This window comes from Saccopteryx leptura, chromosome 4 (assembly GCF_036850995.1).
Source record: "Saccopteryx leptura isolate mSacLep1 chromosome 4, mSacLep1_pri_phased_curated, whole genome shotgun sequence".
Classification (NCBI taxonomy): domain Eukaryota; kingdom Metazoa; phylum Chordata; class Mammalia; order Chiroptera; family Emballonuridae; genus Saccopteryx; species Saccopteryx leptura.
In genome coordinates, this window is record NC_089506.1 from 160,284,049 (window position 1) to 160,311,957 (window position 27,909).

The 27,909-nt window shown below is 34.6% G+C and overlaps 1 protein-coding gene and 1 non-coding gene across 17 annotated transcripts in view; both read left to right on the top strand.

Annotated features, from left to right (window-relative positions):
* PPIP5K2 (diphosphoinositol pentakisphosphate kinase 2) overlaps positions 1 to 27,909 on the top strand; it is a 70,190-nt gene that overhangs the window by 5,448 nt on the left and 36,833 nt on the right. For 12 of the 16 annotated variants that reach the window (XM_066381932.1, XM_066381935.1, XM_066381937.1 and 9 more), the window contains exons 2-17: positions 636 to 1,022; positions 5,274 to 5,469; positions 8,215 to 8,305; positions 9,525 to 9,610; positions 11,027 to 11,181; positions 12,687 to 12,788; positions 14,645 to 14,806; positions 15,331 to 15,452; positions 16,996 to 17,097; positions 18,167 to 18,253; positions 19,398 to 19,477; positions 19,577 to 19,682; positions 20,416 to 20,501; positions 22,793 to 22,918; positions 23,066 to 23,187; positions 23,456 to 23,638. In XM_066381932.1, the coding sequence (XP_066238029.1) occupies positions 906 to 1,022; positions 5,274 to 5,469; positions 8,215 to 8,305; positions 9,525 to 9,610; positions 11,027 to 11,181; positions 12,687 to 12,788; positions 14,645 to 14,806; positions 15,331 to 15,452; positions 16,996 to 17,097; positions 18,167 to 18,253; positions 19,398 to 19,477; positions 19,577 to 19,682; positions 20,416 to 20,501; positions 22,793 to 22,918; positions 23,066 to 23,187; positions 23,456 to 23,638 (1,923 nt within the window). In that variant the 5' untranslated portion in view covers positions 636 to 905. The remainder of the gene's footprint in view (positions 1 to 635; positions 1,023 to 5,273; positions 5,470 to 8,214; positions 8,306 to 9,524; positions 9,611 to 11,026; positions 11,182 to 12,686; positions 12,789 to 14,644; positions 14,807 to 15,330; positions 15,453 to 16,995; positions 17,098 to 18,166; positions 18,254 to 19,397; positions 19,478 to 19,576; positions 19,683 to 20,415; positions 20,502 to 22,792; positions 22,919 to 23,065; positions 23,188 to 23,455; positions 23,639 to 27,909) is intronic. The other 4 variants (XM_066381934.1, XM_066381938.1, XM_066381944.1 and 1 more) reach the window with 1 other exon arrangement.
* On the top strand, positions 16,199 to 16,274 carry TRNAA-GGC (transfer RNA alanine (anticodon GGC)). The gene has a single exon. It is a non-coding gene; the product is annotated as a tRNA-Ala (tRNA).

A 27,909-nucleotide genomic window follows, 5' to 3' on the forward strand; every position in this document is an offset into this window, starting at 1 on the left:
GTTGCCAGGATATATCCAGTTACCTCCAATTTCTAGAATGTATTATCTGCCAATGTTATTAAAACCAATTTTTACTTTATACAGATATTTTTTGCAATGGCAATTAAAATTTTTCTTTCAACAGTGAGTCCTCTTAAGAAAGTAATTGCACTTGTCCATTCTGTGTATTACTATTTTAAACATTTTTGTTTCCTGCACTTGTATTCCTTTAATTGATTCTGTTCCTCACTGGGGTGTTGCCCCTCCCAGCCCCGCCCTGATAAAGCAATACACTGTTAAAAAAATTGATTTAATGTAATTACAGACTGATGTTTAATGGCCAGTAGTTTTACATCTCATTGCATTTTATCTATTTTCCATTCATATGTGCATAGGGATTTAGCTTTTAGTGTAATTTTATTATAATTTAAATAATTTTTCCCTAATTTGTTAGCTAATTTTGGATTTGAGTATGTAGTCTTTTTGTTTTTTTGTATCAGTTTGTCCAGTTGCAAAAATGTATGTTATTGAAGATCACAGTCTTAATTTCTTAATTTTATGGGAGAAAATATCTTTTAATTTTGAGGGCATGTACCAAGGTGTTAGTACATATTTCATAAACATCATTTAATATTAACTTTTTCATTGCATTTTAGGTAAAAGGATTGCTGAATCATCTCACTGAGGCAATAGTCTCCCTATCTTTGTTTCTTAAACTGCATCAACAGTGAAGCAATGATATCTGAGAACAAAAGAACACTTGCCAACTAGCTGTCATCACAATTCAAATGACTATATAAGCAGAAAGAAGCTACAACAGACTTCTGCATCAGCTGGTGTAAAGAGAATGCATTCTGATTCTGTTCATTTAGAAGCAGTTTTAGTATAGCACATTTAAATTATAATCTATATCAAATGAAATAAAAATGAGTGAAGCCCCCAGATTCTTTGTTGAGCCAGAAGATGGGGAACTCAACCCCAGTAATTACCGACATTTCTTCCACCATGCAGATGAAGATGAGGAGGAGGAGGAGGATGAGTCTGTAAGTTGTTTGTTTTTTGGTAAGGGAAGACCAATACAGGACTGACTTTTTTACTGATCATTCTTAAGGTGTATTAATATTTTATCTGAAATTGTGAAGACATTTATTCCACGTAGAAATTTGTTGGAAATATTTTAAACTGAAAAAGCATGTTTTGTTTCATGAGTGACATTGACTTTATAGTGCATCATGAAATACAATTAGGGGTTAGACTTTTAAATTGACCCCTATTTATGTTTCATAATGCCTATTATAGTGTCTTCAGTGACGTGCCTAGCACAAAACAGGGCTGGGTAGGAAAAGGTGGCCTTAAATCAGAAGGGTTTCTTGTACTGTATATGTAGAAGTACATAACAAATACATCAAGATAAAGAAATGAAAAGAAATAATTTCTAAGGTACCAGAAGTAGAATTACTTGAACCAGCTTCATTGAGTTTGTCATGTTGTCAGCACAGGTAGTGGTTTGCCATAATGTATCCCTGTGTGTTGACTAATCAGTGGTATATAAATTGTGTGGCTAGGAGATGCTCTATTTCATACCTGCAGATTGTGTGTGTGTGTGTGTGTGTGTGTGTGTGTGTGTGTGTGTGTGAGAGAGAGAGAGAGAGAGAGAGAGAGAGACTAAGGTCTGTTCTCTTTCTGGTCTGCATATGAGAACGTGTATACATGTCGGATCTTTGGGAATGACACACATTTATTATGTTCATTTTGTTATAGTTACATTAGTTCAACATTCTTGTCATTGTTTTCCCTTTACAAGGAGAGATATGCTTTACTCTGAAAACTGATTTAAAATACAAACTGATGTTTGTGTTTCTTATATTTCTAATTGAAAAGATAATTTTGTTTCATAACAAAAACCTATTATCTTGGTAAAAGTAGTAAAAAACTGAAAATAGCTATTAGGTGACTTTAAATTCTTTTTTTTGTAGTTATTTAGCAACACCTTGCACAGTGCAATTAGACATCTGAAATGCAGATCAGATTCTCACTCATTCAGTACCCATCCCACCACCTATCTCACTCCAGAAAAATATAATGATTTTCTGTTACCAACCTAAACTTCTCTTCCTCTGAAGTCTTGTCTAGAAGGACTGTAAGTTAAACATTAAAACTGAGCTGCTCTGACTGACTTAAACTGGAAAACACTATTAACTCAGCTTCTACTTTCTACTACACATTTTTTTTTTTGTATTTTGCTGAAGTGAGAAGCAGGGAGGCAGAGAGAGAGACTCCCACATGCGCCCAACCAGGATCCACCCGGCATGCCCACCAGGGGGCTATGCTCTGCCCATCTGGGCCATTGCTCTGTTGCAACCAGAGACATTCTAGTGCCTGAGGCAGAGGCCATGGAGCCATCCTCAGCTCCCGGGCCACCTTTGCTCCAATGGAGCCCTGGCTGCAGGAGGGGAAGAGAGAGATAGAGAGGAAGGAGAGTGGGAAGGGTGGAGAAGTGGATGGTCACTTCTCCTGTGTGCCCTGGCCAGAAATCGAACCGAGGACTTCTACACGCCAGGCCGGCACTCTACCACTGAGCTAACTGGCCATGACCTTACTATACTTTCTCTTTACAGCATTCTTAATGCACTGTGAACACCACTGATAGATCAAGTACAGTCTTCGTACATATAAGGACTTTTTTTTTCTTACCTGTATCTAGAACTGTACTATCTCTCATCCCTTCTACCTTTTATGTTTTAGCATTATCAAATTTTTATTTCCCACATATTCCATGTTGTATCATGACTCTTTGCTCTTCTATGCACTTCTTTTTCTCTATAAAATGACCAAATTTGGGGGTGCCTTGTGAATTGTTTTTTATTTTTCAAAACAATGCTCATATTTTATGTATTCTCTTCCCCCTCTCTTTGCTCTTTTCCCCGTGAGAAATCTAAACACTTCTTCCTTGGTACTGTTACTATACCTTGACATACATACTTTTATTTCATGTGTGGTACTATATTATTACCGTATTTCCCCATGTATAAAATGCACCTTTTTACAAAAAATTTGGGTCTAAAAACTGGGTGCGTCTTATACAGTGGTTGTGGCATTTCCAATACCATCGATAGAACTGAGGACGAGGCAATATATGAAGACTGGTTCGTCATCAGACACAGATGAGCACAAGCTAATGGGTGGGAGTTTTGACAATGATGAGGAGTTGTATGAGTTTTATGATGAGTAAACTTGAGTTCAATAACTTCATGTAATACATTTATTTTCTAATTTCAGACCCCAAAATTAAGGTGCGTCTTATACATGGGGAAATGCGGGGCTTTGTCCCCCATTAGACTTGAAGTACTACTTTGAGGACAGGTAGTTTCTGTATATCTAACTCTTCAGTGCTTCATTTAGTTTTTGAAATATTGGTACTAATTAAATTGATTTTACATTAATGATATGTAGTTGTCACTTTTTTTTTTAAAGAGAGAGGTAAGAAGTGTGAGTGATGAGAAGCATCAACTCGTACTTGCGTTAGTTTAGTTGTTCATTGATTGCTTCTCATTTGTGCCTTGAGTGACTGGTGGGCTCGTGCCAAGCCAGTGAGCCTGCTATTGTATTGATGATCTCATGCTCAAGCTGGCGGCTCTGCAGTTCAAGCTGGCGTGTCTGCACTCAAGCCAGTGACCTCAGGGTTTCAAACCTGGGTCTTCAACCTTCCAGGCTGACCCTCTAGCCACTGTGTCACTACTGGACGGGCAGTTGCCACGTTTGAAGAGCTTGATATGGTTCATTTTACCTGTAGATTGATAAAACAATTTGTTCCAGATTATTTCTTTTTAAGATTGAAAGAATTTCATTTAGACATTATCTAACAGAATAACTTAGATCTGTTTTAAGAATTACCTTTATTCTTCTAAGGTTTTACCTAATAGGAAAATTCTATAAATTTTTCTTAATGTAGGTTTAGTTGTACATTTTAAACTTGAATGTTTTCAGTTTATCTTAGCCAGTGATCAGATCTTCATTAAATACCGTAGCTCTATAACAACTAAACATAACATGTTAGATTTTACTTTTTAAAACTGTAAAGGAGTATGTAATGTTAGGTGGAGCACTTTTGTTGTCTAAGGTATCTACTTTAGGAACATGATAATTAGCTATGTCGAGGCTTTTCATCAGGGAAGAATTGAGTAAGAACATCAAAGTGAATGATCAGAGGGAGAAAGACAGCAGATCTCAGGGCGGTGAGAATCTACAATAAAATCCAATACCAATTTGAAATTTATATGAATTAGAGAAATGAAGAAATATAATTCTGGGCTAAAGAATAATAGTTTCATTCTGATGTTATCCAGTTTTATTTTTAGGTCTATAATAAGGAAAAGTCTAGTAAAACTTCCTAGCTCTAGTATAATTTGAGCCCAAATTATGTCATATGAAATATATATAAAATGGAATGGGAAAGAATTGAAATGAAAACTGGACACACCTTTATATATTTGATAAAACTAAGCATATGAATGCAGTGAACTCAATAAATCTTCAGTAATTTTATAAACCTATGAGCTACTCATACATTATTATTTCCATTTCCTGCTCTTAGTTTCATGCTAAATCCTGGCCTTGAACTGTAATGGGTGTGAGAGGTTATCACCATTAAATAGGAGTATTCAAGTATGAACATTGGCATGTCAAAGAGTATTGACACTTCTTAGTCTGGCTTTCTCCAAAATTTCCTTACAAGTTGTAGTTGACTAATATTCAAGCTCAATCTACAAAAATAGTTTAATACTGCATAGCTTTGTAGTAAGAACAACATCTTATTTTAGTTGAGAGAATTCTTTATCTCACTCCCATAGGCCTTTTTAGTTGGATTAGATAGGCTTTGGCTTTTATTTGTCCCTTTACTGGTGTGAGGAAGGTAAATAAATACTAGGTACAATTAAAAGAGTATTTGTTTAAGTTTAAAATTTAAAAGAAAATACTAAAAATGTTCTGAATGTTTTCCATTTAAAAATTTTTTGCAGACCTTTGTAGAAAACTATTTTGTTAAGTACACTGCTCACAAAAATGAGGGGGTATTTCAAAATTTTATCTCTTCACTTTCATTTTGAAATACCCCTAATTTTTGTGAGCAGTATATATATTATAAAAATGATATAATTTTGAAAAATGCCTGTTTTGGTTAATGTGTTACTTTTATTGAATCATCACATCCCACCGCTATTTTGGAAAAAGATTTAAGATAGCTATACTTTGGAGTTCTTAAGTCAACCTGATTTTTTGTTTCTTTTCTGTTTTAGCCACCAGAAAGGCAGATTGTGGTTGGAATATGTTCCATGGCAAAGAAATCCAAATCCAAACCAATGAAAGAAATTCTGGAACGGATCTCCTTATTTAAATATATTACAGTAGTAGTATTTGAAGAAGATGTTATTTTGAATGAACCAGTAGAAAACTGGCCTTTATGTGATTGTCTTATCTCTTTCCATTCTAAAGGTATTAAAGAAAGGGGATGGAAACCCTTTTATTCTCTCTGATTATAAAACTAATATATATTGTAGAATATTAGATAAATTAGAAAAATAAAATTAAACACATTCACTCTCACAGATAGGTGATATTAACATTTTGATGTTTCTTTTCAGCCACTGTATTTTTAGAAATGTAGTATTACAGTGAATATGTAATTTTATATTTAATATTTTCATTAATTATATCAAAAGATTTTTTTCGCCCTGGCTGGTTGGCTCAGTGGTAGAGCGTCGGACTGGCGTGCAGAAGTCCCGGGTTCGATTCCCGGCCAGGGCACACAGGAGAGGCACCCATCTGCTTCTCCACCCCTCCCCCTCTCCTTCCTCTCTGTCTTTCTCTTCCCCTCCCACAGCCGAGGCTCCATTGGAGCAAAGATGGCCCGGGCGCTGGGGACGGCTCCTTGGCCTCTGCCCCAGGCGCTAGAGTGGCTCTGGTCGCGGCAGAGCCAGGCCCGGAGGGGCAGAGCATCGCCCCTGGTGGGCGTGCCGGGTGGATCCCGGTCGGGCACATGTGGGAGTCTGTCTGACTGTCTATCCCTGTTTCCAGCTTCAGAAAAATACAAAAAAAAAAGAAAAAAAATGTGTATCTGAAAATTTATACTCTATGACTCTGAATCATGAGAATTTCTCACTAAGAACTATGAAAGATACATACTCATTTGTAAATGTGTTTATATTATCTGGTTCTTGCCACCAGAATATGTAGTCCCTGGCTGTGTTTAAGGTCTCACTTTAGGTGTTAAAGAAGCATCTCCTTCAATGGGATGAGCCATGGTTGAGACCTTGTGTGCTCCCACAGCCTATAGTGATTTTATTATTCCATAGAGAAGCCAATGCCCTGGTCTTCATAAACTAACGTTCATCATTTCAGAGAATCTTGAAAGTTGCTTATCATTGAGGGTAAGGCATTCTTCCCTTACTACTACATGATTCTTTGTACAAAACCTATTTGTCTATAAAAATTAGATGCTATCTAAGGTCATATGCCATATGCTGTCTTTTGGTAAAGAAAAAGTTTCTCTTTAACAACATCAAAAGCAGGGAATTGTTTCTGAATCCTGTTAGGAAGCTTCAAATTATAGACATTAAGACATCTTTACAAGTGAAGAATTCTTCTGAGAGTCTTCATAAAACTTAAAGGGTTTGTAATTTGTGGTCAAGCGATTCTTGGTACAGAATATTTCTATTTAAAATTTAAAACCAAGAGGAATTTTGGACTAAATCTTTAATTGACTGTAGCTTTTTGTTTTAACTTCAGTATGTTTTAATACTCCCTCTACTAACTATACTGGTAATGCTACAAAATAAGGTCTTCACAGCTATACTCTCATGTATTCTAGTTAAATGCTAAAGTTATACATGCTTGTTGATTTTACCCCTTTCCTTAGATAAAATATTCATTAAAATTTTGTCATTTAATGAATAATAATAGTTAACATTTAATGAGTGCTTGCTGTGCCAGGTATTATGCTAAGTTTTATATACACTTTTAATTCCTCAAAAACCCTACGACATAAGACTTGTATAATACCCATTTATAGCCAGGAATCAGGCTTAGAGATGTTAAATAAATTTTCCCAAGATCACATAGCTAGGGAATGATGGAACCAGGACTGGAAACCTGGTTTATGTTATACTGCCTCATTATAATGTGAATTGGTGAATAAAATTGTAGACTTCTGTCAATACAGAGAGTGACATAGAATCATTAAAATTTTTTAGATTTTTTTTTTTTTTTGTATTTTTCTGAAGCTGGAAACGGGGAGAGACAGTCAGACAGACTCCCGCATGCGCCCGACTGGGATACACCCGGCATGCCCACCAGGGGCGATGCTCTGCCCCTCTGGGGCATCGCGACCAGAGCCACTCCAGCGCCTGGGGCAGAGGCCAAGGAGCCATCCCCAGCGCCCGGGCCATCTTTGCTCCAATGGAGCCTCAGCTGCGGGCGGGGAAGAGAGAGACAGAGAGGAAGGAGGGGGTGGGGGTGGAGAAGCAAATGGGCGCTTCTCCTATGTGCCCTGGCCGGGAATTGAACCCGGGTCCCCCGCACGCCAGGCCGACGCTCTACCGCTGAGCCATATAGTTGCCATTTGATTTTTATCATAATTGGCTATTTTAGCAAAGTCTAGAAATTTTAGGGAGTTAATATCTGATGTTTTAAGATTGACTAGAAGCAGCAAATGTTATTCTGCTCATGTATTTTATATTTCGAGCATATGTCTGTTGTATGTGAATTAATTTTTGTTTTGCTGCTGTTTTGGAGATGTATAAGTTCTTTGAACTATCAGCTATTTTATATATATAAACAAAATATTTTAAGTGAGAAAGGGAGTTTATGTTTTTTAAAAAATTACCAGGTGATTTGATATACTTATTTATATAGAGATTTCTGTTTCTTTATGAGGTAATCGTACCTTTTATCAGGTGACTGAATAATCAAACAGTGTCTAACATGTCAGTGCTCTAAATTTGGTTATAATATCACTGGTGTGCTGTGCCTTGTCAATCAAATTAACTAGGAAAGAATATGGTTTACTTAATAGTATACTTAAATCAAGTTTTATGTGTTTATTATGTCATGCCTTTATAAAAAGCAGTTACATGCGTAATGAAATGCAACTTTTATGGGAGGTGACCTAAATTCAGGCAAGTTACGTATGTCAATTTATCTTGAGATTGTACAGAATATGTTAATGATATGTGTTCTTAGGATTTCCACTGGACAAAGCAGTTGCCTATGCAAAACTCAGGAATCCATTTGTAATCAATGATTTGAATATGCAGTATCTCATACAAGATAGGTGAGTGAGTGGTGAAGTTGGTTGACTTAAGGGAAGGAAAATAAACTTCATTTTGATCTACTATAAGCAGACATGGTATCAGGTGTTTTCATATACATTAATTTGTGATATCCTTGAAATAATACTTAGAAGCAGGTATTCATACTTAACTTTACAGATGAAGAAACTTGAGAATTAGGGATTTCAATTATTTGCCCAGAGTTACAAGTAGTTCCACAATTCGTGGGACAAAGACTTATACCAGCTTTGTTTAATTTCCAAAGCCTACTAAACCACTGAAAATGATGAACAATTACTTCATGTGACTGATGAGGAAATTAGGCCGTTAACAGTCAAGTGTAACCATTTTGAGAAATATTTCATTCTCAAACATTTATTTAACAGGCAAGAAATATGGATTTATAAAGGGAAATAGTAAAATAAGAATGTATTTTTGTATTTCATTTAATTGATGTTTTACTCTGATGGCTATCATTCTATTTTTTTGTGTTAGCTTACAATATGATAATATATATATGAAAATACTTTAGAAAGTATATGGCTCTATAGTTTATTACAATTTTTCAATTTGTTTTTTACTATTCTTTCAGATAATGACATTATTAATACCTAAAATTTAAAACATTCTTTTTAGGTTCACATAGTAATGCATGTTTACATATTATGAATAGAAATATATGTGTGTGTGTATATATATACATATATATATATATATATATATATATATAAATACTCATTTTAAGAAGTTTGGAAAATAAAAGCATAAAAAAGACATTTAAACCTGCCACTACATCTGTCATATTTGCTTCATATAGAAAGCAATGCATTCATTCACTCACATTTACAAAATTAGGATCACTGTTCTCTTATACTGTGAACTTTTTCCCATGTCATTAAATTTAAATAGAATATAAGGTGTTTAATGATAAGGTAGTCTGTAATTTCTATATAGCAACTTTATTTAACCCTTTCTTTTTATATTTACATTCTCAGTTCAAAAAATTAGTATTTTAGTGTGCCACATAATGTATTATGTACACATTTTTATTATAATTGTGAATATTTACATTTTTCAATATTTTAAGTGACATTTAAAAAATAAAGAGAGATATACTTTATTCTAGTTGTAGAATAGTAAATATGTATTTATGAAAGTACAATGATATACTCATGAAATAGCTATAATATAATAAGGATGTTTATTTTCCTTTCTTTTCAGGAGGGAAGTATATAGTATTCTTCAAGCTGAAGGTATTTTACTTCCTCGTTATGCAATTTTGAACCGTGACCCAAATAATCCCAAAGGTAAGAGAGATTTTAAGCAAGCTACCTTCTGTCATTCAACATACTTTTGAGCCACATCCCTTCTATAATTACGTGGAAGGATTTTAAAGAACTCAAAGTATTCTGTTCAATTTTTTTAATGATTCAAATAAACAAGCATTGTATTTAGTTAAATTGTGACATTTGAGCTGAAAAGCTAACTAATGATTTTGTAGTTATAGGTCCTGTTTCTTTCATTTATATATGACATATCTCTGAGACTCATTAAGAATAATTTTTTAATTACATTAATAAATTTGTATTGATTAGGAGTAAACAGATGATTCATTTATGACTATTTGAATTAAGTATTAGAAACTTCATGGTGAGATGGCACAGTTAAATGTCTGATGACTAGGAATTTTGAAATATTGCTGTTGCCCTGGCTGATTTGCTCAGTGGTAGAACATTGTGGATGTCCTGGGTTTGTTTCCTGGTCAGGGCACACAGAAATGCCCATCTGCTTCTCCCCCTCTCCCCCTCTTGCTTCTCTCTCTCTCTCTCTCTCTGCCCCCCACCCCCTGCAGCCATGCCTTGATTTGAGCAACTTGACCCCAGGTGCTGAGGATGGCTTCATGGCCTCCACCTCAGGTGCTAAGAAAAGCATGGTTGCTGAGCAAAGGAGCAACGCCCCAGATGGGTAGAGCATCACCCCCAGTGGGCTTGCTGGGTGGATCCTGGTCAGGGGGCATGCAGGAGTCTGTTTCTACCTCCCCTCCTCTCACTGAATAAAAAAAGAAAGAAAGAAGTACTGTTATTTATTAATATCTTAAGTACCCTTTGCTTTATTTTCCTGGTTACCTAAAACAGCATTGTAAGCTATACATAACTTAGTTCAGAAAGGCAAGGCAAATGTTCATCTGTTTTAGTAGTGAATATTCTGATAGTTTTGGGGGGAATTTTGATTACTGTAAAGCAACTTTTATTAAAACACAGGTATAACATCTATTATCTGTAGCAGGGAACTTTTCTTATTTGTCTAGAGGTGGAAATTTTACTTTATGAGTAGAATGTTGCTTACTCTGCATATCAGTTACTTTTCAAATTTAAATAATTTCATGTTTTATACTATCTATAATATAAGTGATCTCATATGTTTTTTAGGAAGTGATAGTACTTTGGAGTTAGTTCTCAGTCATTTTTGTTGGCATCTTTGAATTCTATAAGGTGATAGGGTGAAATGACAGTTCCATAAGTTGCTGAAGAACCACTCTCGTTACTAATGCCATGTATCATAAATGTTGGTATATGTTGTTCGCATAAATGTTTTTAATTAAAATTTTTATCCAAGGTTACTTTTCTTTGTAATCTGTATTTGAGTAAAAAAAAATCTCAATAATAATATTTCTAGATAATATACAATATGTGATTTTCCTTGCTATTATGTTTGATTTATAGAATGCAGTCTGATTGAAGGGGAAGATCATGTAGAAGTAAATGGGGAAGTTTTCCAAAAGCCATTTGTAGAAAAGCCAGTCAGTGCTGAAGATCACAATGTTTACATTTATTATCCAACATCTGCTGGTGGTGGAAGTCAAAGACTTTTTCGAAAGGTAGACCATTTTTGTCCTAGTGAATACTGTTCTTTATACATTGTTGTATAAATTTTACTAAAGATAATCAAGTATTTATTAAAACTATGATTAAATAAGAATGTATCATTTAGATATAAATTGTTAAAACTGATATTATACTTTGTTAGAAAAGCAAGATATCATTTTAGTTAATGTTGTTTATGCAAAGTTTCTACCTACAAAATACCAACGAGGCCTGACCTGTGGTGGTGCAATGGGATAAAGCGTCGATCTAGAAAACTGAGGTCGCTGGTTTGAAACCCTGGGCTTACCTGGTCAAGGCATATGGGAGTTGATGCTTCCTGCTCCTACCCCCCCCCCCTTTTTCTCTCTCCTTCTTTCCCCCTCTCTCACTCTCTCTCTCCTCTCTGAAAATTGAATAAAGTCTTTAAAAAAACTTTTTTTTTTAAATACCAAGGAGTTAGTTTATTTTCCTTTTACCTTCCATTTACACATCTGTCACATAAAAATTTAGGTTAAAATCAGCAGTCTTTAGAAAAATGATCCCAAAATGGATAGTTCATAGAAAAGGCAATAATATCAACCACTTTTACAAATATTCAAGTATTTTCAAAATTTCACCCATAAGAAAATAAATGCAAATTAAGTATAAAAGATGACATTGAAGTACTTTTTGTATTGACAAAGATTAAAAAGATTGGGGTAGTTGGAAAATAAGAACAAGCCCACACATTGGCAGGTATGCACATTATGTAGCATCTTTTAGCACATCTTAGCATCATGAAATGAAAAATTTATATACACTTATAAATAACCATGGAAATGCAAAGTAAGAACACAATAAGATATTATTGTATCATATTCTATCAACTAGCAATTCCATTTTTAGTATATACCTTAGAACAGGGGTCGGGAACCTTTTTGGATCAGAGAGCCATGAATGCCACATATTTTAAAGTGTAATTCTGTGAGAGCCATACAACAACCTGTGAACCTTACGCATTATCCAATAAAAATTTGGTGTTGTCCCAGAGGACAGCTGTGATTGGCTCCAGCCATAGGTTCCCGACCCCTGCCTTAGAATCAACTTTGTGATATAATAGTATGTGCCACAGGGACACACATGTGCTACAGGGATACTTTTCAGAATATTTGAAGCAATGTTTTACTAGCTAAAGCTTTGGAAACAACCCAAATATACTGTGATAGGAGAACGAATGAATTATGGCATATTTATACTATTGAAAATTCTATAGTAGTAAAAATGAACAAACTGGAGTTACATGCAACAACATGGTTGCATCTTAGAAACATTATTAGTGTTTATTGTATTGTTAATGCTGTTTCACTTAGATATAAGTTACAAACAATTACAGTAGAAAATATAGTCTCAGCTACATAATATTTTTAAATATTTGTGGATTAAAAATTTTTTTTTGTCTAAGATGGAAATAAATGCTAAGGTGTTATATAAAAATAGGAATAATTTAGTTTTCATGTTGATGGACATCTTTATTTTTCAGATTGGCAGTAGAAGTAGTGTTTATTCCCCAGAGAGCAATGTACGAAAAACAGGCTCATATATATATGAAGAGTTTATGCCTACAGATGGTACTGATGTAAAGGTAGGTTGATTAAAGTATATTTTAATTTTGCATTTAGAGTTTACCAGTGATATCAGAGAATACCTTTAATTAAAAATATTTAACCTCTGCTCTGTCTTTATTTCTTTTTCTTTTTGTTTTTTGTGACAGAGACAGAGGGACAGATAGGAACAGACAGGAAGGAAGGGAGATGAGAAGCATCAATTCTTCATTGCAGCTCCTTAGTCTCCTTAGTTGTTCGTTAATTGCTTTCTCATATGTGCCTTAATGGGGGTGGGGATCTACAGCAGAGCAAGTGACCCCTTGCTCAAGCCAGTGACCTTTGGGCTCAAGCCTGTGACCATGGGGTCATGTCTATGATCCCATGCTCAAGACAGCGACCCCACACTCAAACTAGTGAGCCCGCGCTCAAGTCAGCGACCTCGGGGTTTTGGACCTGAGTCCTCTGCATACCAGTCCAGCGCTCCAGCCACTGTGCCACTGTCTGGTCAGGATTTATTTCTTTTTGATTAGGGATTCTTTATCTGTTTTGTACCATGAATGCTTTTGGCAATGTGAAGCCTATGGACCATGTAATAAAATAATTGTTTCTTAGAATAATGATCTTCAGTGCTTAAAATAAAACATATAGGCCTAAAAAGGAGACAAATTTTATTGAAACACAGTTTTAAAAATATTTTAAAATCTCCTGACCAGGGGGTGGTATAGTGGATATACCAGAGGGTGGTATAGTGTGGGGTTATAGACATGACCACATAGTCGCAGGCTTGAGCCCAAAGGTTGCTGCTGGCTTGATCCCAAGTTCGCTGGCATGAGCAAGGGGTCACTCACTCTGCTGTAGCCCCTCTGGTCAAGGCACATATGAGAAGGCAATTATTGAACAACTAAGGTGCTGCAATGAAGAATTGATGCTTCGCATCTCTCTCCCTTCCTGTCTGTCTGTCTCTAGCTGTCCCTATCTCTGACTCTCTGTCTTGGTCAAAAAAAAAATTTTTTTTAAAGCAACTTTATAATACAATTATACATACCTTTCTTTAAAAGTACATTAAATGATAAAATATAGTGGGCCTAGTTCTAATAGCCATCACAAGCACTGATTAGCATAAATGATGTTTTGAGATATGCAACAACTGTAACGTGTTATAAAAACGTGTGATTTCTGTTGGTGACAGATAAAGTCTTCACTGTTTTACCTTCTGCCAGTATATCTAACCAGAGTGTTCTTTCTTAAATCTGATCATGGACCTCTCCTTTGAAATTCTCTGTGGATTCTCATTGACCACAGAATAATAATCATAGTCATAAAGCTGGCCTACAGGATATTTATTTCACACTCTGCCCTCTGTCTGTCCTGTGAACCTTATTTCTTAGAGTATAAACCATACCAGATCACTTACTTTTCCCTGGACACCTCGTGTTATGCCTCTACCCTCTGTGTTTATTACCTTTGCTTAGTGCCCTTCCCTCTTTTGTCTGCCTTCAGATTTGTGCTGTCCCTCACCACCACCCCCTTTAAACCTTCTTTTGGCAGTGACTTCCTTCTGTAACGTGTCCATAGTTCTTTATGCCTCTTCTTTGTTAAACTAAAACAATTTGAGAGGAATCACATCAAACACATTCTTATATTCCCTCATAATGCTCAGTATGATCTTTTTCTATAGAAAATGGAACTTGACCAGTTTTGTCATATAATTATAATTTCTTCCAACATATTAAAAATTTTGCTAAATAGAAAGATATGTGGAAGTATAGAGTGGAGAGTGAAGCATTTTTTATTGTTTATTTTTTTAAATTTGTTTTCTGCTGTTATGCATATATATGTATATATATATATCCAAATATTTTTAATGAAATATATATGTTAACATTCATAAAAGGTTTATACAGTGGGCCCAGATTATGCCCATGCTGAAGCTCGAAAATCTCCAGCACTTGATGGCAAGGTGGAACGGGATAGTGAAGGAAAAGAAGTAAGATACCCCGTGATTCTCAATGCACGAGAGAAATTAATTGCTTGGAAAGTCTGCCTTGCATTTAAGGTAAGATTTTATACACCCCATATAGACCTTTGTAAAGGTGCTCACAAGTATGTGCATTTCAGGATTTACAAGATACACAGGGAATATTGGACATTTCTTCTGGGGTATATCTTCAATTTTTTTTTTCCTTTATGGTTTTTTGGATTAAAGTGATATAATTGTGCTAGCACAAAATTTACCAAAGCCTTTAAATATTTTTACTTTTTAAAAATTAAATGTTAATTGAAGAACTGCATAGAATAGTAATTTTTTCAGCCTCCCTGGTTTGTTAAACATTGTTCTCCATCTACTTCATGGGAGCGATTATCTGGCATGTTTTTTATATTGATATTTTCAGAGTACTGAAGTTACAGATAAGTAATTTCTCTTATTTTTTTTTTTTTTTTTTTACTTATTGTGAAATAAACTAGTAAATGGTAATGTACTTTTAGGCATTTATAAAATTTTATCTGTTCTAATAAACATGGAAAATTGTGAATCTTAATTCAAATGGAATTTTAAAGTTTATAATTTATTTTAAATAGCAAACAGTTTGTGGCTTTGATTTATTACGGGCCAATGGACAGTCCTATGTCTGTGATGTCAATGGCTTCAGTTTTGTGAAAAATTCCATGAAGTATTATGATGATTGTGCAAAAATACTTGGGTAAGAATTTTTTTTTTATATTTCTTTCTTTATCTTTGTTACTGCTAATGCATACTAGTTATCAGAAACTTACTTGTCAACATCAAATAATTACTAGGATGTTGTTAGTGCTCTAGAGTAAAAATCATGTTCATAAAACGTATCCCAAAAGACCATGCCAAATCCAGAATTATACTTTGAGTTATCAAAGGTAGAATTCTTTATGACCAATATAGATAAAGCCCTACAGGTATATTAATGTCATAGATTAGAAATACTATAGTTTCATTTTCTTAAATGATACAAAATTAACATTCATGAAATAACCAGGGTGAAAAAGAAATATTTGAAATTCAGGATTCTTTTGAAGGATGCTGCTTAGTAAAAGCATGTGTTACTTAGATATTTCTCATGAGATTTTCAAGTGAAGTTAAGAGAAATTATTACTTACAGAATGCCATTTTATTATTCTTTGACCTGTTTTTTAATACTTTTATTTAGAAGACTCACAAGACAAAAAACAACAAAGTAGTTTTTTAAACCATTTCAAATATATATGATAAAGCCATAAGAAATTTATACTTTAAAATATATTGTAATAACTAGAGTTAGCTTTTATTGTATATTTCAAAGATTTGTGAATTTACCCTTAAAGTGAAATTTAGAGGAGCTCACTGAATTTAAACAAAACCAAAAATATTTTATAATTACTTAAACAATTTCTAATGTTAGTAAAATATGATAGACATTTTTTTAAAATGGGCAGTGCCCTGGCTGGTTGGCTCAGTGGTAGAGCGTCTGCCTGGCATGCAGAAGTCCTGGGTTCGATTCCCGGCCAGGGCACACAGGAGAAGCGCCCATCTGCTTCCCCACCCCTCCCCCTCTCCTTCCTCTCTGTCTCTCTCTTCCCCTCCTGCAGCGAGGCTCCATTGGAGCAAAGATGGCCCGGGCGCTGGAGATGGCTCCTTGGCCTCTGCCCCAGGCGCTAGAGTGGCTCTGGTCGCAACAGAGCGACGCCCGGGAGGGGCAGAGCATCGCCTCCTGGTGGGCAGAGAGTCGCCCCCTGGTGGGCGTGCCGTTTGGATTCCTGTCGGGCGCATGCGGGAGTCCGTCTGACTGTCTCTCCCCATTTCCAGCTTCAGAAAAATTAAAAAAAAAAAAGAATAAAATGGGCAGTGATATTTAGAATAGCTTCAGAGATGATCAATAAATTGATAAGAAATGACCACTGGCCACACATAAGAGATAATCTTGGATTTTAGAACCTTTGTAAAGTAGATGCGATGCAGTTGTAATGTGAATCCAATGTGACTTATATTTTTAAAACTAAAGTATATAAGTAAATACTTCCATATTTATGGCATCCCATTAGTCTGATACACCAGGTTAGAACTGCTGATCTAGTTTTTCTTGAGCAAGATTAATTCTTTGGGTTACTTTTTATGTACTGTTATCACATAATCACTTGAGAGTTTGACTTTAACTCCTATGGTTTTTATTTGTTAAGTATACAGTTTTGTCTTAAAATGAACTAATTTTTAATTTTTTTTTCTTTTTCTCAAAGCAATATTGTGATGAGAGAGCTTGCCCCACAATTTCATATCCCCTGGTCAATACCCTTGGAAGCTGAAGATATCCCAATTGTGCCAACTACATCTGGAACGATGTAAGTGAATATTTTCATTTAGAAACTTTTTGGTTTTCCCCATTAGTCTGTGTTATTGCAATAAAGATTAAATTTCTGAATGATTATTGGATACTTTACTGAGTATTTTCATATGAGACACTTTGCCGATGGAGCAACAGATCATATGCTTTTACAGGGGTTCTCCTAGACTAAAACTCTTTTATATTGTTACAAATAAAGCCCTGAAAAACGTTTGTGTAATTATAGAACTGTTGAATTAAACCGTAAAAATAAAGGAGATGACATCAGGCATATTACTTAATGATTTATAGTCAGTGATCATGCAACTTTGAGTCTCTTAGCATATAAAGAATTAATATACATTTATATTTTGAGGTAAATTAATTAGACCAATATTGCTAAAGTGTGTAAGAGCATTTTAATGAGAGCTACTGCTTGAAACTCACCTGTTACTCAGGTGAGTTGATCATATTCTTCCTATACACAGCTTTGAAACTTATATTAAGCATATTAAACATTCACAGAGGTCCTGGGTGGAGGGAAACAAAAATATTTAATTTTGTTTCTAAACCCACAATTCCATACTTATATATTTAACACAAAATTTTGGGGAGTAACTTCTAAAATCCTGTAGTATTGTATTCTGTGGCGTAAAGTTTGGCAAACACTAAATTATACTTTAGCATTCATCCTGAGACAGTGTTATGTTCCCATAATTTGAGTTGGAAACATTTGTTCTTACTTGGGCAAAATAAATGTAGTAAAGCTTTGTTTTGTTTTAATTTAATGAAATCTCAGTCTATAATAACTGAAGCTATAGAGCAGGTATTTAATGAAGTTCTAAGATTGCAGTGCATACTCTGTAGAGAGGAAGCAGATATGTTATAGTTTATTACTACATTTCAGCTTCTTAAACTTTTTGGGTTTTATTTGATAAAATAAAAACTAGTTGTTACAAGAACTAGTCTTCATAGGGAAGATCTTGAAATGATATTGATTCTAAATAAATAATTAGATGTATTATTCTGAGTTATGCAACACAAATTTTTGTTAGGAAACTGAGAATTTTATTTTGTTTAAATTTTAGGATGGAACTTAGATGTGTCATAGCTGTTATACGTCATGGGGATCGAACTCCAAAACAAAAAATGAAAATGGAAGTGAGGCATCAAAAGTATGTTTATGGGGAATAAGCTAACTCTCAAGAAATAATTTAACATTTAAAAAAATTTTTTTAAGATTTTATTTATTGATTTTGCAGGGGGTGGGGAGCAAGAAGTATAGTTACTTCACTTTATCATTCATTGATTACTTTTCGTATGTCCCTGACCAGGCTAACCCAGTTTCGAACCGGCGACCTCAGCGTTCCAGGTTGATGTTCTATCCCTTGTGCTACCACAGACCAGACAGTTTAACCTTTTTGATAGATGATTAACTATTTTGATTAATACATCATATAAAAAACTGCTTATCACCATTTCTTGACCATTAATATTTAACACTAGATGCAATTTAAAATACTTGTATATATCAGCATCTGTAAATTATTGTGGCAGTATTCATAAATGACCATCAGTCTAACATGGCTTTCATTTAGTGTTGTAAAGGTGTTCTATTTCATCTTGGTTTATTATTCTCTTACATTGCTCTCTGTCATTAACCTCCCAATCTTCTAGAAAAAAATAGTAGACTGAAAGTTTGTTTTTTTAAATTTAGTATTTGACATGAAAATAATAAAATTTGACAACCTGAGCTATTAAATAATGTGTTAAAATGTATTTTAAAAATATGTATGTGCATGTAGTGATTTCAGAGAACATATAATATTTTCTATTACAGTCCTACATTGTTTCCATCATGAGTAAACTTTTTTAAATGATCTAGTGATTATTAGTTTGGTATATTTTAGTAAAATGCAAAGTTTTTTTTTTGTTGTTTGTTTGTTTTTATTGATTTTAATTTGTGTTAAACATAGATTCTAGTGTTGGCCGGAATGCATCCCTCCTCCCCCGTATTCCCCTCAACATCTCCCTTGCCCCTTCCCCACAGTGCCCTCCCCCCTTCCCTTCAGGTTTATCCCATCCTGCCAGCCCCTTTCCCTCAGGAAAATGCAAAGGTTTTTGATCAAAGTAAAGAAGCAACATGGTATAATGAAGCAGGACAAGAGGAAACACACTATTTGAAATCCAAAGACCTGAGTCCCATATTTATCACTCATTATTACAATTCTATATCTATTATTTATTAAAATTTTAAATATGAGATGGTAATACTAATTATTGCAAATGACTAACAGTGCTCTGTCTTATTTTTATAAGATTTTTTGATCTTTTTGAAAAGTGTGATGGATATAAATCTGGGAAATTAAAACTCAAAAAGCCAAAACAATTACAGGCAAGTGCATTTGATTCTTGTTGAGTTTTAAATTGCTAATGGCAAAGTTACATAAAAATTTAATTTTCTTTCTTAGTTCTTTCTTAATTTATTTTATAGGAAGTGCTGGATATTGCACGACAGCTTCTTATGGAGCTGGGGCAAAATAACGATTCTGATATTGAAGAAAACAAGTCAAAACTTGAACAACTTAAGACTGTGTTAGAGATGTGAGTATCTTTTTGAAACCCTTAATTTTGATAATGATTTATAGTGCTTTTAAAAAAAAAATGTATGACTTTCCTTGTTAAATTTCTTTCACAGTTTGATCTTTTTGCTCATTATTACTGTAACTGAGGAGAAATTAGTGAAAGTCTAATGAGATTTTTAGTTTCACCAGTGAGAAAATAATGTATTGAAGATTATTGTTTTAGTTTTACTTTTCATTTTAATGAGAAGATGAAATGAGGCCATCAAATTGGGATTTTCTATGAAGTACTAATTAGGATGAAGTCCACATTGTTAACTTGACCACAGATCAGTGCTGTTTAAAAAATAATGATTTTGAACTATGTTTTTAATCAAGTGAACTAGGCATCACCAATATTCCTATTATAAGCTTTATACTTTTGACCACTTATATATAATCTTATTTCCTTTATTTTTTAAGACACATTTATGTTTTTACATATTTCTATACTTTGTTAACTTTTCAAAATCATGTAACTTTTGTAGAGAAACTTTGTATTTTTATTTTTAAGGTCCTCAGAATGACTACCTATGGTAGAGATTTTCCACTAGGATATTTTGAAGTATTCAACAAAATAATTATAAAATAGGAGAGGACATTAATATGTAAAGCTTAATGGGTTTTTTTTCTCTACATGGATTTTAGTTTTTCTGTAGGAGGTCGTATTGAACACTTAGCATTATTCATTCTGCTTGCCATTTTTTTAATCTTAGGTATGGCCATTTTTCTGGAATAAATCGTAAGGTACAATTAACCTATCTCCCTCATGGTTGTCCTAAAACATCTAGTGAAGAGGAAGGTATGTAATTATTAATACCTATTGAGATTTAATTATATGTAGGGACTTCCTACTCATTGTTGATTGATTACCTTTGACACTCTCTGCCAAGTATTTTAGGGATTAGCATGCTGTTTAGTGGAGTTTTGTCAACTGCTTTCTATCTAAAGTATAGATTTTATTCTTGATCCTTTAGGTAAAGGGTAGATTTTATTATTTGAAAACTACATAGAACTTCCCTTATCCTTGGGTTGTTTCAGGATGCTTATTTATAACTAAATGTTACTTAATGAAATCTTTTCCCTTTTGGTATAAGAGCTCAAGGTGTTCAGGACAAAAGCTAAAAAAAAGTATGAAAAGACTATTTGAAAAAATACACAACATGTTCTAAAATAGATATACTTCTCTACCCAGTAAGTCAGACTAAGCATTTAAGTAAGATGAGTCTTCTAAGAGCAGTTAGCACAAAAGTTAATACATTCATTTACCTTTCAAAAGAAAAATGGGTAGGGGTTAGAGAAGCCATTTCATGGAACAATGCAGATGTTCAATAATATAATAGTAATCTCTCTGGCCTATCACACTGGCAAAGTTTGGTTGTTTTTTTTTTGACAGAGAGAGTCAGTGAGAGGAACAGACACACGGGAAGGGAGAGAGATGAGAAGCATCGATTCTTCATTGAGGCACCTTAGCTGTTCATTGATTGCTTTCTCATATGTACCTTGTCTGGGGTGCTACATCAGAGCAAGTGATCTTTTGCTCAAGCCAGTGACCTTGAGCTCAAGCCAGCGACCTTTGGGCTCAAGCTAGTGACCATGGGGTTACATCTATGATTCCATGCTCAAGCCAACAACCCCATGCTCAAGCTGGTGAGCCCACTCTTAAGCTGGCGACCTCAAGGTTTTAAACCTGGGTCCTCTGCGTCCCAGTCCAATGTTTTATCCACTGCGCTACCACCTGGTCAAGCACAAAGTATTATTTTATTCTTTTTTCAAACTGGGAATAAAGGATGCTGCTGAGAATATAGTATGGCAGGGTTTCAGACTACCGGGAGGAGTATAAATTAACATAACTCTTTGAACAGTATTTGTCAGTATAAATATATCAGAAACTTTAAAAAATGTTCATAACCTTTAACCTTAATTCTGCTTATACAGATCTATCCCAAGGAAGTAATCAGATATTCAGGGAAAGATTGATCTATCAGGGTGGTTAAAATGGCATTTATACTAACAAAGTGGAAGTAATGATTATCTTACGTACCAACAGCTTTGATTATGTTGGTCTTTATGTATTTATTTTAAAATTTGATGTGTTGTTCTCTTGTCACACTTGGTGATTAATAGCAAGAAGCTTCATTTCCTGTATCTTAACACGTATGATCAAAAACATTCCATAAATAACTAAATTAAAAAGTCAGTTAATTTAATGTCCTTTCATAAATTAACATTGGTCTACATGATAAAGCCCATGCAACTATTAACTAGCTCCAGGGAAAAGGGTGGTTTTTCTATCACTTCTAATAAATCATCATTAAATTGTTTAGCACTTATATTGCTTATTTTTTCAATTATGTTTGTTTCTGTAACATAACACTTAGCTTAGGATGTGATACAGAGCCAGTCAAAATTAAGTATAGAAACTCACTTATGACACCTGCTCTGAGTCTGAGAAAATACTTGGTGTGAGACATACAGAGATTCCACAATTCCAAACTTTATTTAATTTTATTTTTTTAATTACAGTTGACATACAATTTTATATTAGTTTCAGATATACAGCATAATGATTAAACATTTTGTAAGTCTGAATTTTAAAAACTACTCTTGGCTATCTCACTCATAACTTTATATATCTCATCCATAAATTCAAATTATAATAAATATTAAGTTCTCTCATCTCACATTTCCTTAAAATTATGCAAATCACCGATTTCTAATAATAAAAAAGGAATAGATCTTCTTCACTTCAGTTCTTGATATAAATACAAGATCTGGATCCTGCCATTAAGGAGCTCTTCGTCTAGTAAATGTAGCACAATTAATTGCGTTGAGCAAGGACCATTGCTGTCATACCACTATGAGAGCAGTGAAGTAAGGAGCAGTGCTTCCTTTCAGAAACGTGGGAAAGAGTCCCTCAAGTATGAAAGATAGTTTGAAATTTTAGTGAGATTTCAAGTGGAACAAGGGGTGTTTCTGACAGAAGCAACAACTTACAAAGAAAGGTATGTTTAAGGAAAAAAATAATACATGATGGCCATATTCCACTGCAGAAGACCTGACGTTTGCTTTATCCGTTCAACTGTATCTTAGACAGTCGAAGAGAAGAACCATCCTTACTTTTGGTTTTAAAATGGGGAGGAGAACTAACCCCTGCAGGCAGGGTCCAGGCTGAAGAACTTGGAAGAGCTTTCAGGTGTATGTATCCTGGAGGTCAAGGTAAATCTTGGTGTTTCTCTAATTTGGATAAATTTATACATTGTATTTTCAATTCCTTATTTATTTTATTTTGGTATGTTATTAAATATCTATAGAAATACAGTGAAATAAAAATATAGCTTAAGTGATTTGAGGATTTATTTTCAGGAGATTATGCAGGATTTCCTGGTTGTGGTTTACTTAGATTACATAGTACTTACCGACATGACCTCAAAATATATGCCTCTGACGAAGGGCGAGTGCAGATGACCGCAGCGGCTTTTGCAAAGGTATAAATCAATGTTTTTAAAATTACTAGAATTTTTATCTAACTGTCTTTTAAAATATTTTATGAAGACAGCATTTTAAATTTCCAAATTTGAGACTTCAATAAAATCCCTGAAATGACAATGATAAACTGTATTAATAATAAAGTTTATTTATTGTAAATAGTTTCTACCTTATAAAATTTAGGATGTATCAAAATACTTATGACACTTTCTATTATTTCACATGCTAATTTTTAAATATGTGTTGGTTTTTATTTAATATATTTAGGGGCTATTGGCACTAGAAGGAGAGCTTACACCCATTCTTGTTCAGATGGTAAAAAGTGCAAATATGAATGGTCTTCTGGATAGTGATAGCGATTCTTTGAGCAGTTGTCAGCAACGTGTGAAAACAAGACTGCATGAAATACTTCAGAAAGACAGAGATTTTACTACTGAAGATTATGAAAAGGTGAGCAGTCCTTTTATATGCACGATATTATACACACATAGAAAAGTTCAAAAATATAAACTTAACCTTTATTGTGTTTTAAAGCAAATGCTTATATAATCATCACCGTCCAAATAGAGAAATAGCATACTGCAACAACTCTAGCCCCTGTGTTCCCCTACCCCATTGCAGCTTCTCATAGAAATAACTCCTGTCCCGGCTTCTTAGATTCCTCTTTTTTATAGTCTTATCACATCCAGAATACTTGTTTGATAAGTTTTATTATAGTCACAGTTTAGGCTACTTTTACGTCTAACTATTATAGTCACAGTTTTGGCTACTTTTTAAGCTTCATATAATAGAATACATTTTATGTCTGGCTTCTTTTGCTCGATATTGTTTATGAAGTTTACACAAAGTTTTGAGAATTTTAGTCGTTAATAATCATCTCTGTGTAGTATTTCATTTCAGATTTTGGCAGACTTTTCTTGTAAAAGACCACATAGTAAATCTTTTAGACTTTGAGGGTCACATTTGGTCTCTTGCTGCATATATTTTTTTATTTTATTTAACCACCTTTTAAAAATGTAACAGCAATTCTTAGTTCATAGGCTATGCCACAGGCTACATTTGGCCTGCAGGTCATAGTTTGACTTCATGTTCTATTTTATATCCTTGTGTGCTCTCTTGGTTATAGTCTAGGAGTGGAGTTGTCATGACCCACAGTATAGTTATGTTTCCGTATTAGTAGATAATGTCAAACTGTTTTCCAAAGTCATTGAACCAGTTTGCACTCCCATCAGAAGTCTATGAGAATTGTCATTGTTCTATATAGTTCCTGTTCGTGGTATTCTCTACTAGTCAGTTTTGGTCATTCTAAAGGTGGATGTATAGTAGTGCCTCATTGTGGTTTTAATGTTTATCGACCGTGCAGATACTCCTCTTTCCTAAAGACTTCTCTTCAAGTCTCTTGTCCTTTATTTTTATTAGATGTATGTTTTCCTTTTTGAGTGATAGTTCTTTATATTGATTTATTTTGGATTTGAGCCCTCTTTTGTGTTGTAAATGCTATCACCTATTCTGAGCATTAATGATGTCTTTGGATAAGCAGAAGTTTCTATTTTCAGTGAATTTCAAGTTCAGTTTTATCCTTTATAGTCAGTGCATTTTAATGTATTGTTTATTTTTTTCTAACCAGAACTTATAAGATATTCTATATATGATCTGTAGGCTTTACTGTTTTGCCCTTCACATTTATCTGTAGTCCAGCTAAAATTGAGTTCTGTGTGTGCTATAAGGTGAGGATGTTCAAAGTTCTGTTTTTTCCCCAACTATATGTACATCCTGGTGTTGCAGCGTGACGTACTAAAAAGACAGTCCTTTCCCCATTAACTTTATAATACCATCTTTATCATATATGTTGGTCTGTTTTTAGACTATATTCTTTTGTCTTTATGAAACTCTATTTCTTAAGTATATCTCTTAAAATCTGCATATAGTTGTATTTTAAATAATTACTATGAAAATTTTGGGACCCTGGCCAACTGTCTCTGGTAGAGTGTCGGCCTGGTGTGTACATGTCCTGAATTAAAATCCCGGCCAGGACACACAGGAGAAGTGATCATGTGCTTCTCCACCCCTCCTCCTCCCCCTTCTCTCTCTCTCTCTCTCTCTCTCTTTTCTTCCTCTCCCACAGCCATAGTTCAATTGGTTTGAGCGAGTTGGCCCCAGGTGCTGAGGATGGCTCCATTGAACCTCTGCTTCAGGTGTTAAAAATAGCACGGTTGCTGAATATGGCCTCATATGGGCAGAACATTGCCCTCTAGGGGGCTTGTGGGATGGGATGCATGTGGGAGTCTCTCTGTCTCTCCTCCTCTCACTTAAAAAAATTGCTTAAGGCAATTGTTCCATTTGTGATAAATTACTGATAAATTTATGTAAATCTATTATATTTTTAAATGCTTTATATTTTTACTGCATTTATTTATTTACTCATTTATTTTTGTGACAGAGAGAGAGACAGAGAGAAACAGGTAGGGACAGACAAGACAGGAAGGGAGAGAGATGAGAAGCATCAAGTCTTCATTTCGGCACATCAGTTGCTCATTGATTGCTTTCTCATATGTGCCTTGAAGGGAGTGGGGGCAGGGTGGGGGAGTACAGCACAGCAAATGACCCCTTGCTGGAGCCAGCAACCTTGGGCTTCAAGCCAGCGACCTTTTGGCTCAAGCCAGCTTTCATGGGGTCATGTCTATGATCTCATACTCAAGCCACTGACCCCATTGTCAAGCTGGTGAGGCCATGCTTAAGCCGGTTGAGCCCACAGTCAAGCTGGCTACCTTGGGGTTTTGAACCTGGGTCCTCCGAGTCCCAGTCTAATGCTCTATCCACTGTGCCACCATCTGGCCAGGCTATTGCTTGTATTTATATTTCTTTCTTTTCTTGTCTCATTGGAATTGACTTTTATTTTCTGTTAGTTTGAAATTTTATTTGATTTTACTGTATGATTTTTTCATTATCCCAGAGATAACAATAGACTTCTATGACTTCTCAAAGTTGAATGTTTGCATCATGCTTTTGCTCTTCTTGAACAATGCAAGGACTCTAGAAGAGTGCTTTTCAAACTTCAACTTGCACAAGAATTATATGTGGTCTTGTTAACCACGCAGATTCTGATTTATCACATCTCTGCTAGGGAGTAGGATTTTGCATTTTTAGTAAATTTCCAGTCCACAATCCTGAACCACATAGTAGCAAGTCCTACAATCATTGTAGCATTTGCCCAGCTTGCAATATACATGCTATTAATATTGTTTACCTTTATTCTGTATATTTTAAACGCCACATGTATTAATGTTCTTTTATATAACTATTTATTTAGATCTACCTATGAATTTACCCTTTTAATTACCTTTTATTCTTTCTGAATTTCCATTTAAGATCATTTTCTTTTGTTTGAAGAACAGTATATTAATTGTTAGTATCAGTCTACTAGTGAATTCTTTTTTGTTTGTCTAAAGATGTGTTTATTTCAACTTTACTCTTTGGATATTTTTAACCATATGTAGAAATCTAGTATGACACTTTTTTTCATTGCATTGAAGATAATGTTTCACTATCTTTTAGTTTCCAATGATTGCCTTGAGAAGTTAGTTGTTGATCTTATTGTACCTTTGAAGAGTTTTTTATTAACTGCTTTTGGCCACTTTTAACATTTTAATTTTATCTTTTGTTTCCAGTAGTTTTTCTACTGTATATCTAGATTGCTTTTTAATTTATCCTAATAGTTATTTGTTGTTGTTGCTTTTGTTTGTTTTTTTGTTGTTGTTCAATGAGAGGAGGGGAGGCAGAGACAGAGACAGACTCCTGTGTGCACTGGGACCAGGATCCACCCAGCAAGCCCACTAGGGGACGATGCTCTGCCCATCTGTGGCGTTGCTTCTTGCTCAGCAACCTAGCTCTCCTTGGCGCCTGAGGCAGAGGCAGTGGAGCCATCCTAAGTGCTCAAGGCCAACTCACTCCAGTAAAGCCATGGCTTCAGGTGGGGGGGGGGGGGGGGTAGAAAGAAAGAAGCGAAAAAGCAAGAGGGGGTGGGGTGGAGAAACTCGTGGGTGCTTCTTCTGTGTGCCGTGACCGGGAATTGAACCTGCGACATCCATACTTGAGGCCAACACTCTACCACTGAGCCAACTGGCCAGGGCCTATCCTGCTAATAGTTAAGAGAATTCTTGCATTTTAGTTTCAGTTTTGGAAAGATTTTTTTTTTTTAATATTACTTCTGTTACATTCTTGGTCTTCAAATATATGTTTACTGGAATTTTCTCTTTTGATTTTTTTCATCCTTTTGTCTTCATGCTTTATTTTGGATAAAGTTTTCCAACTAGTCTCCAGTTTACTAAATCTGTCTCTGGCTGAATTAAATGTGCTATAAATTCAGTCAGTGTATTTTCAATTTCAGAATTTCTGTTTGCGGCTTCTTTATATATAACTTTATTGTCATTTTTCAATAATACACAATTCTTTGATGATTTTTAGTGTTTTGTTTTATCTTCTTGAACACAGGAAGTATCTTTTGATAATATTATTTAGAGTCTCTTTGTTTCTGTTTCTTTTGTCTATTCTGATGATTGGTGTTTATGATGTCCTGTTTTCTTGTGGCCTGAATATCTTTAATTATGGTGGATGTTTTGTTTGTGGAAATAAATAGAATATTATTATCTTCGAATAAGGTTTTTTACTTGTTCCTGCTATGTAGCTGTGGACACAGCAATCTGGGATTGTTTTAATCCAGT